This window comes from Heterodontus francisci, chromosome 6 (genome assembly GCF_036365525.1).
Source record: "Heterodontus francisci isolate sHetFra1 chromosome 6, sHetFra1.hap1, whole genome shotgun sequence".
NCBI classification, from domain to species: Eukaryota; Metazoa; Chordata; class Chondrichthyes; order Heterodontiformes; family Heterodontidae; genus Heterodontus; species Heterodontus francisci.
This window is the reverse complement of record NC_090376.1, coordinates 131,697,902-131,712,193: the sequence shown is the minus strand read 5'-3', so window position 1 is coordinate 131,712,193 and position 14,292 is coordinate 131,697,902. Positions and strand designations below refer to the sequence as shown.

Sequence of the window (14,292 nt, the reverse complement as noted above, 5' to 3'; positions counted from 1 at the left end):
ATGTTACAAACTTTTGGGCAATGAGAAGTGTCAATATGCAGGTGGTCTTATGAAAAGTTCCTTCCCTCCCCTGCCCAGTTTTACTTCAAAAAAATGTACACCATCCTCCTCAAACTTTTAATAATTATTTATTAAATTGCTCTTGCTATAGTTTCATACCACACAAAATTATACAGCCTTTATTCCTTCATTACTTCAGGGAGCTTCATACAGTTCTAGAACATGAAGAATGAGAGATTTATTCCAAGTTCCAAAATTATTTTAAAGCTGTGCTTTCAGCCACCCAGTTCTCACTCTCTGGAGCCCCCTCTTGAAATACCTCCTTCTTCAACTCTCTTTTCGTCAAGATCTCATGTAAAACCTACATCTTATTAATCTTCTGGTCACCCATCCTGATCTCCCGTGTTTTGGCCCCATACCCATTTTCCCCCACACACCTCGTTATGTTGGTTGTTTTTCTACTATAAAATGCTGGCTGGTGTAATTACAGTTTGTGGTTATTACTGACCTAATACTTAAAGTTTAAATTACAAATGTTACTTAAAAAGTTTCAAGCTTAAAAGCTTGGCAAAGGAGTCATTTTTCAAAGTCAGGTTGTGCAGCTTTCAGGTGTTACTATGGGGGAGTTGAATATGCGGTGGAATTTTAAGCTCTCCCCCCACGGCGGGTTTGGAGGTAGAGTGGGTGGGGGGGGAGGGGCTTCCCTCGTTCAAAGGCACTTAGTGCCTGCGAATGAAGGACCTGGCATCGGGAAGTGGAGCGGGATGGGCCCGCTGAGGGGCACCCACCTGTCCTTGCTGCTGACTCCCCTCCCCCACGACCTCCATCCCACAAGACCCCTCCCACTCTGACCTACCTCGAGCCTGGATTCAGCGCTGCTCCTCGGTGTCTGGTCGCTGCAGCTACAGCAGCAGCCACTGCCTCCGTGGTGGCGCTGCAGCTGCCAACCTCTGATTGGCCAGCAACTCTGCAAGCCCAGTCCTCCGGCAGCAGGGTCTTAAATCGTACAGAAGGCCCGCTGCTGTCCAGTTAAGTTCCCGATTGGCACTAAATTTAGCAGGCCTTCCAGACAAGTGCCGATGCAGGGATCTCGACGTTGGTTTCCCCCAACGTCAAGACCCCGCCAGCAGCACAAAATTTCACCCATGGAGTGAGATGGAAAAAGGAGAAATGAGACTACTTTCAACTCACATTCTGCCATTGTTGGTCCTGCTCAATCAGTGTATTCTTTATTCTCTGCAACTCTTCATATCTCAGCGACTTAGGAAGTCCAACAGAATCTTCAGCAGACACATCATTGAGTGATTTACTCCTAAAATAAAAGGGTAAACTCAATAGCCAATGGAAAATCAATGCGTGTTCATTGTAAACAGGAGCATGCATCACTGACTTGGAACAAAATAGTTCCATTATGTGTAATTGGGCATTTTTACTCAAGCATGGAACTGTTTGTTTGCTTAATTATGTTACAATTTCTCAAAATGTAATTACAAGAGGAATGAACTGCTTTTTCCTGGAAAATGTGATATGCATAATTAGCCAAGAAATTCACTGCACTCCTCCTTCAATATGCTCCGGGTATGACTATTGCATTTAATATCTGGTGCCAACCTTCAAGGCATTTAGTTTTTGTGGCAATGCAAATTAATACAATTAAAGCAATCAATCAATTCCCCTAAATATCACAATAACTTTGATTAGCATTAATGCTCTTGGTGGTTGAAATTCATGAGTTACAACAAATTCAGAAATCATCAGATCCACAGTGCTTGCAACAAACATTTTGATGTGAAACTGCAAGATTTGGGTTGATAGATTTATGCATTATGAACCATTTAAAAACCCAAAGCAAAGCCTGGATTGAAATCCCATCGACGTAGCCACGATCTATTCAAACATGAATATGGCATGGTATTGTGCACGTGTTTAAACTGGGGTTCTCAACCAGGGTTCTGCCAAAAATAACCATAGAATGTGTAGAAAAAAAATACGTGTACCCATAAATTAACTGCTCAGTACCCAGAAGAAATGCCTACATTTGTCCGAGTGAGTTTGTCTAGCTGACTAGGGTCACTGCATTCGGAAGGTAATTCACTGGGGGATACATTTTGAAATGTTTCAACTACATGAAAAGGCATTTAATACAGCTAAAAATTTTACGTTTCAACTTTCATGCAACCAACCTGCCATGGCGGAGGGAGGTGAAAGGTACCAGCTATGAGGGGGCCAATCACATGACGCAGTTTCTGAGAGCTGCCTCTGCCACATGGTGAGACTGGTGTGTGAGGGGGAATTTGTTTAGTGATGAGGGGTGGGCGGAGGAGAGTGATGGTGGTGGGGCAGAATTTAATAGATCTGATCAGTAAAAGTTATGGCGAGATTATGAAGCGTTACGTCAGTGTTAGCATTTGCTCCATTTTTTTTTTAAACTGTGCTTTCCTTTGGGAGGGAAGCCATGTGACATTAGGTTTGAACTTTGGCGTGTGAATTGAGAATTGTTGCTCAGCAGGTTACACATTAAGAAAGAATAAAAGTAATAAACAAATTTTTAAATTGTAAAACTTTTTTTTTTTTATACAGGAAATTGTGGTTTGGGGGTCAGTGGAATTTGTATAATACGGGAGGGGCGGGGGCTCAGAAGCAAAAAGGTTGAGAACCCCTGGCTTACATTTAAATTTAATCCACTGAAAACAACTACATTGTTACATCAAGATAACCGGGGGCCTGGCGACAGTATGGCAAATGAATGATTGACTCATTGGGTGGAATTTTATGTTCTCCCCCACAGCGGTTTTGAAGTTGGGGAGAGCATAAAATCGGGTGGGATGGTGGCAGTGGGGGGGAACCCCACCACCATCCCGTCTCTGCCAAAGTTTAGTGAAAGGCATTCCTGCCCCGCAGCCAATTGAGGCCTTTAACCCCTAATTAAGGGCCTCTTCCCGCTACAGCCGCAATTACCCATACGGTGGAGGACAGCCCTGTTGCCGCAGGGGAAGCATGGCATGAAAAATGGTGAGAGCTGCTTCCCAACTGTGGCAGCATTGGGGGGGGGGGAGGGGGGGGGGCGGTGGAAGGTCTCTCATTCAAAGGCACTTAGTGCCTGAATGGGACCCAACATCGGGATGGGGGTGGGCCTTGCTGCCGACCCCTCCCTCCCTCACGATCCCCACCCCACGAGACCCCTCCTTCCCTGACCTACCTCAGCCTGGTACCAGCGCCACTCCTCGGTGTCTGGACACTGCAGCTACAGCAGCATCCACCGCCTCCATGGTGGCGCTGTAGCTGCCAGCCTCTGATTCTCCGGCAGCTCTGCAAGGCCGGGACTTCCAATGGCATGGTCCTAAATCATATGGAAGGCCCACCACCGTCACCTTAAGTGCCCGATTGGCACTAAATTCAGCGGGCCTTCCCTACAAGAGTTGATGCGGGGATCTCAGCGTCGGTTCCCCCCGCTCTCGAGACCCACCACCAGCACAAAACTCCACCATTTTTCTGAAATTCCCATCTCCCATTTTAAAATAAATATTTTAATGCCTTGGCTAAAACATGCCACTCCTCCACAAAGTACTAGAATGTCAAGAAGTGCGTCCCACAGGGGCAAAGTATTTTGTTTCAGCTGGGCAAGATCACAGAATTCAGAAAACAAAACGCCTGCACAGAAATTGGCTTCTCAGCTGATAAAAGAGATTGATCTTCATTTAACCATCTTGTTCAGCAAGACTGCGAACACACTTTATCCAGGAAATGTTTGGTTGTTTAATTTACGTGAACATTCCTGTATCTTGAATTTGTCTGAATGCTCTTAATTAAAAAAAAACGTCATTAATTATTCGGTCAATACTGGAACTCATGTCTGGACACTGAAAAAAAAACAAACAGAAAATATTTTAACTTTTAGATTTAAAAGGCATTAATTTGGTATACATAAGTTTGGTTGCTTCCAAATTAGGTGGAAGATGTGTCTGGTCTCAGCATCAGCAGAGAGATGGAAGGAAACGTGTACAAGATGGACGATCAACCCTAAGTGACCAGTTCCTGACCAGTATGGGCTCAAGAATGATCTGTCTGCCCACTCCCTCGAATTAGAAATAACACATGGTATGTGAGACCTTAAAAACCTCAAGTCATACAGAAACAAACAATCAGCAGATCAAAAGCTGTTACTTCACAGGACAACAATCACATACCCAATCAAAACAGGTTTGTATGACAGGTGTATGTCACAATATTACGTTCAGTTGTTAATCTTTATGCTTATTGTACAATTCAAGATGCATGTTGCAATTATACAACAAGTGACTATGCAGCTTTATCTGTTAACAGCGCAACATTCCATCAGCCAAAGTCCAAACAAGCTGTGAGTAAGCCAAACATTGCTTTGCACCTGTTCTGCTAAACCAACTGCAATACGCAACTATTTTTGACCATCACCGCTTAGCATGCCAGCTGCGTGAGTTGCATAACATACTGCAGCAGCTGTGACACTGACCTGGGGAGTTCTTAATTTTGCACTGATTTTGTAAAGAAATTACTAATAAATTGCTTAAACAGTGAAGTGTACAGACCAGTGTATTGAGATATTAAAGTAGAATAGTATTAGGAACTGTTATAGCTCTCTAAGTTTTAGACCTGACAAATGCTTAAATGAGATTAATCTAATGGATTCTTGGCTGCTGTTAACTCATGGAAGCAATGTATCTCATCTTATAGGGAAGAGATTTTAAAAAGCTCAGCCTATTTTACTAATGAACATGCACATTCTCCTTTCCATTGTACTTAGGAACAGTTTACACAGAGAAGCTTGCAGGAGCCACAGTGGTAGCTTTCTATCCAAATGAGATTGCAGTGTTAAAATGTTTAAAACAAAATATATGAAGTTGTGGAAAAAAGTGGAAATAATTTGATTTATTAAGCACTTAAGAATATAGCAAACTAAAATCAAAGGTAGCTTGTAAAATTCTTAGATTTTTAAAATCCATTTTAAATTATCCTGTTTTGAGGGTCTAATACCTAAATGTTTACAGAAGTTAGTTAGATTAGTCTGATCGTCCTCCTGCAAAATCTACCTGAATTCAGTAAAAGCGAAATACTGCAGATGATGGATATCTGAAATAAAAGCAAAAAGTGCTGGAAATACTCAACAGGTCTGGCAGCATCTGTGAAGAGAGAAGCAAAGTTAACGTTTCAGGTCTGTGACCTTTCATCAGAATTAACATTAACACACTCTTTGCCTTTGTCCCAGGACAGTTTTGTTATTTAATCTCTCCTGCCCTATCAAACACCTTCCCCTTTGTTCTCTCCCCCACCCCGCTCCCCGCTTTACTTGCTTAAAACATAATTCTCTTCTAACCTTTGCCATTTCTGATGAAAGGTCACAGACCTGAAACGTTAACTTTGCTTCTGTCTCCACAGATGCTGCCAGACCTGCTGAGTATTTCCAGCACTTTTTGTTTTTATTCTACCTGAATTCATGTCCCTTTGTTACATGCATCACCAAGAACACCAAAATATATCTTAATTGCATTGTAATCAATTGTCTATGTTTTAAACACATATTGGCCATATTGAAAGCACTTCAACACAAATTACTTTACCCCTATTCTGATAAATTTTTAATTCAGGTTTTACAGTCAATATCAAAAGTATTATGAAAGTAATTACGATTTTAAGACAGAATGCATACCTTAAAGTTTGTGTTTTACCAAAATCCGGACTATCATTAGATTTAAAGCACATGGCGGAATTTAGTGATCTCAATTATGAGTCTATGGACAAAAAATTGAGAATACAATTGATCTCAACATAGTCTTCATCTTTTACTTGTCAAGTATTTAGTTAAAACTGGGCTGGCTTTAATGCATTTTATTTTATTGCCTGCTGCACACAGCCAAAAGTATACAACTGCAAACTTACTGCACCTTTTCCAGGGATTGAATGCATTGGGGTATGAAGCACAGAAGACAATTAAAATTAAATCCCCAGCTCAGAGACACTAACATTCAGGGACTATCAGTACATCATTTCGTTAGCCTTATTTTGCAAGCAAGTTATGTTTGTTTGGCACACAAAAGCACAGTACAAAACATACATTGCGCATATACAGCTAAGCACTTTAGACTTGACTAAACTTACCCTAAATCAATATCAGCTGACCTTTGAAGAAGTCTAAAGAATTAAAGAAAATCAATAAAAAAAGCATGTAACTGTGTTAACATTGCAAAGCTGTGGTCAATACAAGGTGGTTCCAGTTGTAAACCTGGGTGTGCATTATGTTGCAATAATATGTACATGGGTTTTCACACAAGTCATCTGCCGAGAACAGAGTTTGCTAAATAGCCACTGTTGAATAAATAGGCAATTTCATGATATCAGTAACATTTGCAAGATATGCAAATCTATAAAAAATGTATTTTGCAAATATAAGACACCAAAAAATGTTTTGAAGCCATCTAATTTGGAAGTAAACATCAAAAGATAGGTCGTGTGAAATACAATTGATATCCAAACTCAGAAATATTGCCAAGAATTCAAAAATGTTTGAAGATATTGCATATAGGAAGCCACCGTTAACATTTACTTAATCAAAATGTCAAGAGAAACTAAAATCACATCATGGTAATCCACAAATAAGTAAATTTAATCTGGATGCATGGATCCTGTGCTTCAAAGCTGCAGAGAGGTTGCAAACCTTAAACTTGTATTTAAGGTTTAAAGATAATGGAACAAACTGAACAGATGAAAAAGGACAATAGATCTCATAGTCCTTCATGTCGTAAATCTCTCAAACACTAATAAATTAACATTTGTTTTATAGTTTCATTTATTGAGTTTCAATTACACTTGTTGCCATAATACAATTTTCAGTATTAAACAAACACAGTGCCTTGTATTATGAAGAACTAAACATTTATAAAATCATTAAATGGACATAAAGCATGCAACTTCTATCAAAACAGATCACAAATCATGTTTTGATAAAGAGCCAATGTCATGATGGAATTTAGCACTCTATTTGACTGAAGGTTGCTTTGTAAAAGCATAAGGGATTTATTTGCCGCTAATTTAAATTGGAGCTCGCTTTACAATCTTCACTTTTTCTGGTTACTGTGATATCCTGTTCAAAATTTGCTTTTCATAGGTTAATTGTTTTCGCTTATCAACCTGCTTTGACTAGGTAGATGACAGATGGATTAGATGTGGTTTCTCTCCTTTATCCCCATCTCATTAGACCTGGGGTGTGTATTATTTTAGGAACCCTGTTGCTGCTCAAAGGCTTTGATGGATTATCAAGCAGTGTGTTCAAAGTCAGAGCTTCAGAGGTCCATAACCTAAGCAACAAGGTCGCCAATGAAATGGCCATATCAAAAGTCACATTGATCATTATGGATTAAGCCATGTCTTTCAAAATGATGGATAATTTGGGATGGGAGATTTTAGTTACAAGGTTAGGTTGGAAAAGTTGGGGTTGTTCTCTGTGGAGCAAAGGAGATTGAGTGGAAATTTGACTGAGGTGTACAAGATTATGACAGGCTTAGTTAAGTTAGATGGAAAAAACTGTTCCCATTAACTGATGGTACAAGGACCAGGAGACACAAATTGAAGATTTTGGGCGAGATGCAGGGAGAATGTGAGAAATAACTTTTTTTTTTCATGCAGCAAGTTGTAATGATCTCGCTGCCCATGAGGGTGATGGAAGTGGAGACAATCAACGACTTCAAAAGGAAATTGGATGGGCACTTGAAGGAAATAAACTTACAGTGTGACAGGGATAGAGAGTGGGAGTGGGACTGATGAATTGCGCTGCACAAAGACTGTATGGACTTGATGGGACAAATGGCCTCTTTCTATGCCATAAATGACTCTATGGGCTGGATTCTGTGGAGGAGACAGGGCTCCCAGAGCCGGGCTGAAAAGGCGGTGGAACCCCGCTTCAGCCTTCTTGTGCGCCCCCCGCAGTGTGATCCTCAGGTGTTTTGCTACCTAAATGTCCTGTGTGGGGATCCCTGGCCCTTTAAAGATGGGGCCAGTCCGGAAGGCCCTAGCAAGGAGGGGGCTGGGAGGGTGGTCGTGTAGTGCAGGGGGAAGGGGGTCCAGGGAGGTACAGTTGCTTGCAATGAGACAGCATTTTCCTACTTTGCATCTAACATATGTTGGACACAACTTACAAATGCAAGTCAGTTATTTAGCTCCACAGGGACGCCCACGGGAATTTAAAAAAGGGGGAAAGAAAGAAACACATTTGTAGATCACTGACCAATAAGCTACTGTACTGTAAGCTGCCTGTTACAAATGGCCACTGGCAGTTGAGAAATTAATTGACTTGTTTTACCACAAATTTACCAGCCCCCCCCCCCCCCAATTTCAACTCCTAGAAGGAGTTGTGGGGGCAGGAAATCACCCAGTCCTCCACAGCATGAGGCCTAGGACATTTTAACTCCTGGGCCTAGGTTGCACAGGACATCTCAGTCTCCCACATGAACCTGGTGGGATGTGCTAGCCATCCGACCAGAAAAATCAGGATTTTGGGTGACATGAAACAGCCACCAGGGACTTGACAGAACAATGCCCAGAAATCAGATAAGCAGTTAGGAAGGGATCAAGGTTGGGGGAAGCCAGATGAAGAGGAGGCCCAAGGATTCCTTGCTGGGCCCAAAGGCTTCCTCTCAGGTTAAAATTGCAGTCAGGCCCAGACATTGTTATCAAGTCCTAACCAGCACATTTAGAGTAGGACCCCACTGCTTTATATCAGTGTTCTGTTCATGTGGTCAAAAGAGTAGGTTAAAATTTCAAGCCAAATGCAGCAAGATCGCAGTGGCTAAGTTGCCACAGTGATTTTAACTGCCCACCAGCCTGCTTTCCGCCAGGACAGCAGTGTTAAAATTTGCCCCGATAAATTTACCAAAGTCCATTGGAGCAATTCATGATTTGAAAGGGGTGGGGTGGGGAGTAGAAGGTGTGGGGGGTATGAACTGATGTGCTCGAATTCCTGCAACAGTACAGTTGATTTGTTTTGAGAGCAAAAAAACAGCATTCCCTGACAGCTCGAGAACACACTTACACCTTATAAGGGACTTCCTACCTTTTGCTGATTATATTTCTTCTAAAATATGCAGAACATGTTTTAAGGAACTTTTTTCCTTCAAATATACCAGTGCAACATCTACCGAAACGTGTTCTCTGATTTACAAATAGTTCAAATATTGCACTGTATTTCCTATATATTGTCCCTGATATATCTTAAGGATGCCATTTTTGTTTCAGTTATACTTTGTGTACCATAAAATAGTGAGTTTATTGGCTGCAAGTATTAGTCTGCCCCAATTCAGTTTCTGCAGCTGCAATACATGATAAATGTAAAAGGAATCCTCACATTTAAATGGAAAATGGATACCATGCCAATGTACAAAGAAACTGTCACTTATTACTTATTATTCTTTACAGTAGTGGCAGTTGTCAATCATGACAGTGACTGAGAATCAACAATTTTGCAGCTTGTACTTTTAAGGTTCGAATCATTAATGACCATTGGCTATTCCAGGATTAAACGCTTGTTAAAAGTGTCATGTCATGCTTGCTCATGAAAGGGTAAGCAAATGAAACCAGTACAAAACACTTTTATATTAGAACTAGTCGCCATTACAGAAACTTCACATGTTCACTCTTCATGCATGATTCAGTCAGTATGGCAGGGACTTGTCACATTCGGCTCAGAGATATTGATGGAACGCATATTTATAGCTACAACACCCCCTGACCTCTCAACCAGCTGCCGCTTCTTGTATCTTAATCTGCTGGCCTCCCTTATAGTCTCCCACTTCTTCACGTCCTCCTCACTACATGAGCCAGGAGCAAAGTTGCTGGAGCGCACGGTTTGATTAGCTTGAGACAAAGCCATTCTCCGAGAAAGCATGTCATCTTTTATTGGGCATGGCATTACATCTTCACGTTTTTCTGTTTCTTCTGAGACTTGGTTAGGTGGACAAAGGAATTTTGAGCGGAGTGACTCCGGCAAGCTCCACAGATCTGGAAAAGGAACAGGATTGTACATGTCTGGAGCACCCGAAGGCGACAATTGCTTTGTTTGAGAATAGCGTTCTTTTCTAATAATCATGTCATCTTTTTCAGGATCTGGAATTATAGTTTTGTCTCTTCTTTCCTGTGCAATAAGTCTTTCAATTGAGTCATTAGATCCAACACTGTTTCGATTCTCACTGCAGAAAGGCTTCAAATCAGGATTTGCGTGAAAGGCACCAGTTTTACGGCTGAACATATCGTCATTTTCCAAATCTGGTTCCAAATCTTTATCTGCCTCCTCCTCCCACTTGACAGAGTGCGCCTGCTGACTAAGGAAGGAATTCTGTTTCCGTGTTAGAATTCTAGGACCTGCTGCTGGATTAAGCTTTGGTCTGGAAACAGAGAAGTCTGCCAATTCTGAATATGTGGGACTTGCATATATAGCTTGACGTAGCGGAAATAGGCTACATATATTTTTTAAAGAAAGTGGAAAGAAAAGGAAAGAAAATATTTACTGGAAAATGATCAAGAGAATAAAAACTACATGCTACTAATGTCAAATAAGAAAAGACCAGAAACTGCAAGACAGATAGAATGCATTGCATCAAACATTTGCCAATTATTTAAGCATCCAGGTTAAAGGAAGCACAATTCCTTATTAAATATGGCCATAGCAGCCTATCTCATGATTGAAAATTTAGCATACTGTAATGTAGTACAGTGGTTCAAAATATAAATAGCTTAAATTAAAAAGAAAAATCCAGTTAGCCAGCAATAGTTGTTCAGAGGTTTTGTATGTATTAAATTCCAGACCCAATCACATGTGCCTTGATTGACTATAAAATGCTCACGCCTAGACACTACACAAACATACTAAATTTTTTTTACACAAGGCACAATCAAGCTGTGCAAGGAGTACTAATTGTTAGTGAATTTAGCAATTATGCAGAGACAGCAACCTTTGTTCATCTAAAGGGTGAGTGACATCTTCTGCCCGTCCCTGGGACATTGCTGCTGCCGGTTTTATAGCTTGCAAGTTAAGCCGTGAATCACCCCCACAGCAACTTTCAGTGCTGGACTCCCGTCTCTTTTCAGTGTTATCTTTATTAATAGTGAAATGGTGAGCATCCGACTCTAAATCTTCTTGCAACTCAGATGGCTTCCTTCTGCAGTTGGACAACAGAACAGTGAAAAAAGAATCACAGGGAAAGTGAAAGTTATAAAGAGGTCAACAGAAGTTACCAGCATGTTAAAAAAGCTTAAAAATAAGATATACTAAATTGGAACACGTTTAAGCTAAGTAGCTTTCCGTTTTTACAAATTCCCACATGATGTGATCTGGGAAAATATACAGAAGCACCCAGAAATTTGAGACTATGAACATCAATTTTAACATCCAAATTGATTGTTCCATTAAAATCCTTAGTTTGTGGGTTGTTTAAGCTCCAATCATTTTAGGTTTTCCCACAAGTTACCACCTTCCCCATTGTCTGAACTAGACACTTGATGAGATTGTTAATTTTGATGAATTAAAACTATCCAAAATTGTCGAAGGAATGCCCTCTTATTTTATTCCCATTAAAATTAAAGGTAATTTATGGTTGTTCCTTTAATGAAACATTGAGACAAATCTTCATAAATTTTGACTACCTGAGTAATTCAGAGTTTTTGTTTTGTAATTAAAATGCTGGAACTTACTTTTCGTGAAAATATCTTAACAGTTGGATTTAAATGTAGAGGATTAAAGCAGTTGAAAAAGTTCAGAAAATGTTAAAAAATCAGAAGTAGTGACACAATTGATAGAGTGTAGCCTTAAGAGTTCAAAAAAACTTATGAAAATAGTCTTCATGGAAAGATAGAAGGAAATTGCATTTATATAGCACCTTTCACAACCTCAGGACATCCCAAAGCGCTTTACAGTCAATTAAGTATTTTTGAAGTGTAGTCATCATTGCAAAGCAGGAAACGCGACAGCCAAATGGTGCATAACCAGGTCCCACAAACAGCAAGATAAATGATAGATATTGGCCAAGACCCTCAACTTCCCAACCCTTCTTCGAATAGTGCTATGGGACTTCTTTTTTTACATCCATCAGAGAGAGAAAACAGTGCCTTAGTTTAATGGTTCATCTGAAAGATGGCATCGCTGGCCTCTGAAAGTGCAGCACTCCTTCAGTACTGCAGTGAAGTGTCAACCTAGATTATATGCTCAAGTCTCCGGAATGGGATTTGAACCCACAACCTTCTGAGCTATGGATCACACCTTGAACAAGTGATCATTGATAAACGATCCATAAACAGATCTCCACTGTACATGCTATTTTAGTCAGAGAAGGACAAACCTGATGTACTGAAGCTGCTTATACCATGGTCTGCTTTGAGAACCCAACTGTATTTGTCTCCACTGTTCTGCTTCCTCTGGGGACCAATTCTTTGGTAGAAATCTATCAAAAGCAACAACTTTCCCTGGAAACATTGGGCTCAGTTTACGCATAAACAGGTCGTCCTTTTCAACGTCTGGATTGGCAGCTTTTTCTTCCTCCGAAGAGGATTCATCGCAAAGAGGTTGGGACGTTTCAGCGGACGCTCCACTCATCACATAGGCACTCTGCTGCCTTTGGCTGCTGTTAGAAACATCCAGTGTAGTAAGGTTTATCTGTCAGGATATATACATAGCTGACAAGTAACATGCTTTCTTGTAAGTTCTTCAGGAGCTCTTAAATTAAGCCAATATGTGATGGTATGCGTTAGTTCAAAGCTTTCACTTTAACACCACTCCACTGGTTGCAGAGGCACATGCTGATTCAGCTGATGGTAGAGGCTTATAATAGGCACCACACAAGCTAATGTAATTATTAAAAGAACTACTGATGGAAAGTATGAAATGTTTTGTCAATGAAATGCAAATGGATAACTATTTTACGTTAATATGGCAGCCACTGAAGCTTGAAAAGCTGCACTTCAAAGCACATCCCCTATGCATTTCTGACCTGTTAGATTTTTCATTCTCTTCTGAGCAAGGTGGGACACTGTCAGTCAAGGGAGCAGCTTGATAAGGTTGTGCTGGTAGATTTGTATCCAGTCGATGAAGCTTATGGCTTGCAAAGCTGATGGGAGTACCAAATTTCCGTCGTGCTAAGTCATCCAACACGGGATCCGGCTCTCTTCCTTCATCATCCGATTCAGAATCAGTCTCAAGATAGTCATGCAGCAATTCTTGAGGTACTCCACCCATACCTCTGGTGGAAGTGCCATCTGAACCAACTTCACCAGCAACAGTTTCTTCTTTCAGAGATTTCTCTTTTCTACTGAGGCCAATTAAGATAATTTGGATTGAAGGCTAGGATAATACTCAAACTAAATGAGATTCAAGAAATACATAACATTAAGACAAATAAGAATTCATTACAGCACCAGCAATTCAAGTACCGATATCAGTGGCAAACACAGCATAATGTTACACTACCAGTTTCTTCTCTCTTTCTCAGCCTCTCTCAAAATAATGAGTTTTCCCTGTCTTGCAAGAACAACACATACATACACACACGAGTGCACACCTATACACTAACTTGCAATGATAGTGCCAGCTCTGCCAATACAAAACCACCAATTGTAGATGGCTGCATTACCAATATACTTTCAATGGAGATGCACCACTGGCATTATGGTGTGCATTTAGCATCAGCTCGACAAAGGAAAAAAGACATGGAAGTGACAGGGTCAAAGACAAAACAGGAAGATTGGAGCATTAAGGGAAAAGCAAAATCCATGCTTTGGTTAATGATGCAGTGCTAGATTTGTATTGAGTTTAATGGATTTATACTTGGACTGTTTGCTTAATGGCTCAAGTGAGCAGAAAGAAAGTCTGGCTTTCTTGAAACACTTACCATCTGGCATGAGCTCAATGGGCCAAATGGCCTCCTCTGTGCCCTCAAGACTAGGACTCTACATTATAGTCAATATTAAATATTAGGGCCATCCAGATGGACTGTAATGGCCTCTTTCAGTCCTGTACATTCCAGTATAAATGCATTGTCAAGAAGACCAAGACACATTATTGATGATCTCTTCATGTTTACTTAGCAACCATGCAGGCCATTTTCTCTACCGTCAGTAAAAGAAAATTGCTGAAAATGAGATATGAATTTTACCCTGCAATGTAGTGAGATTTGTAAAATGCACCATAAAATTAAATCCTGAAATGCTTATTCCTTTTATGAAGTAATTAAATAAACTAAAACATATTAAAACTAATGTAATTTAATTTAAATGAACTAA

The 14,292-nt window shown here is 40.4% G+C and overlaps 1 protein-coding gene across 11 annotated transcripts in view; it reads right to left on the bottom strand.

Annotated features, from left to right (window-relative positions):
- lmo7a (LIM domain 7a) overlaps nucleotides 1–14,292 on the bottom strand; it is a 245,078-nt gene that overhangs the window by 50,888 nt on the left and 179,898 nt on the right. For 9 of the 11 annotated variants that reach the window (XM_068034330.1, XM_068034327.1, XM_068034332.1 and 6 more), the window contains exons 10-11: nucleotides 6,133–6,165; nucleotides 1,192–1,312 (exon numbers count right to left, since the gene is read on the bottom strand). In XM_068034330.1, the coding sequence (XP_067890431.1) occupies nucleotides 1,192–1,312; nucleotides 6,133–6,165 (154 nt within the window). Of the gene's footprint in view, nucleotides 1–1,191; nucleotides 1,313–6,132; nucleotides 6,166–9,755; nucleotides 10,479–10,973; nucleotides 11,181–12,356; nucleotides 12,639–13,004; nucleotides 13,323–14,292 lie in introns of all 11 variants that reach the window. The other 2 variants (XM_068034337.1, XM_068034328.1) reach the window with 2 other exon arrangements.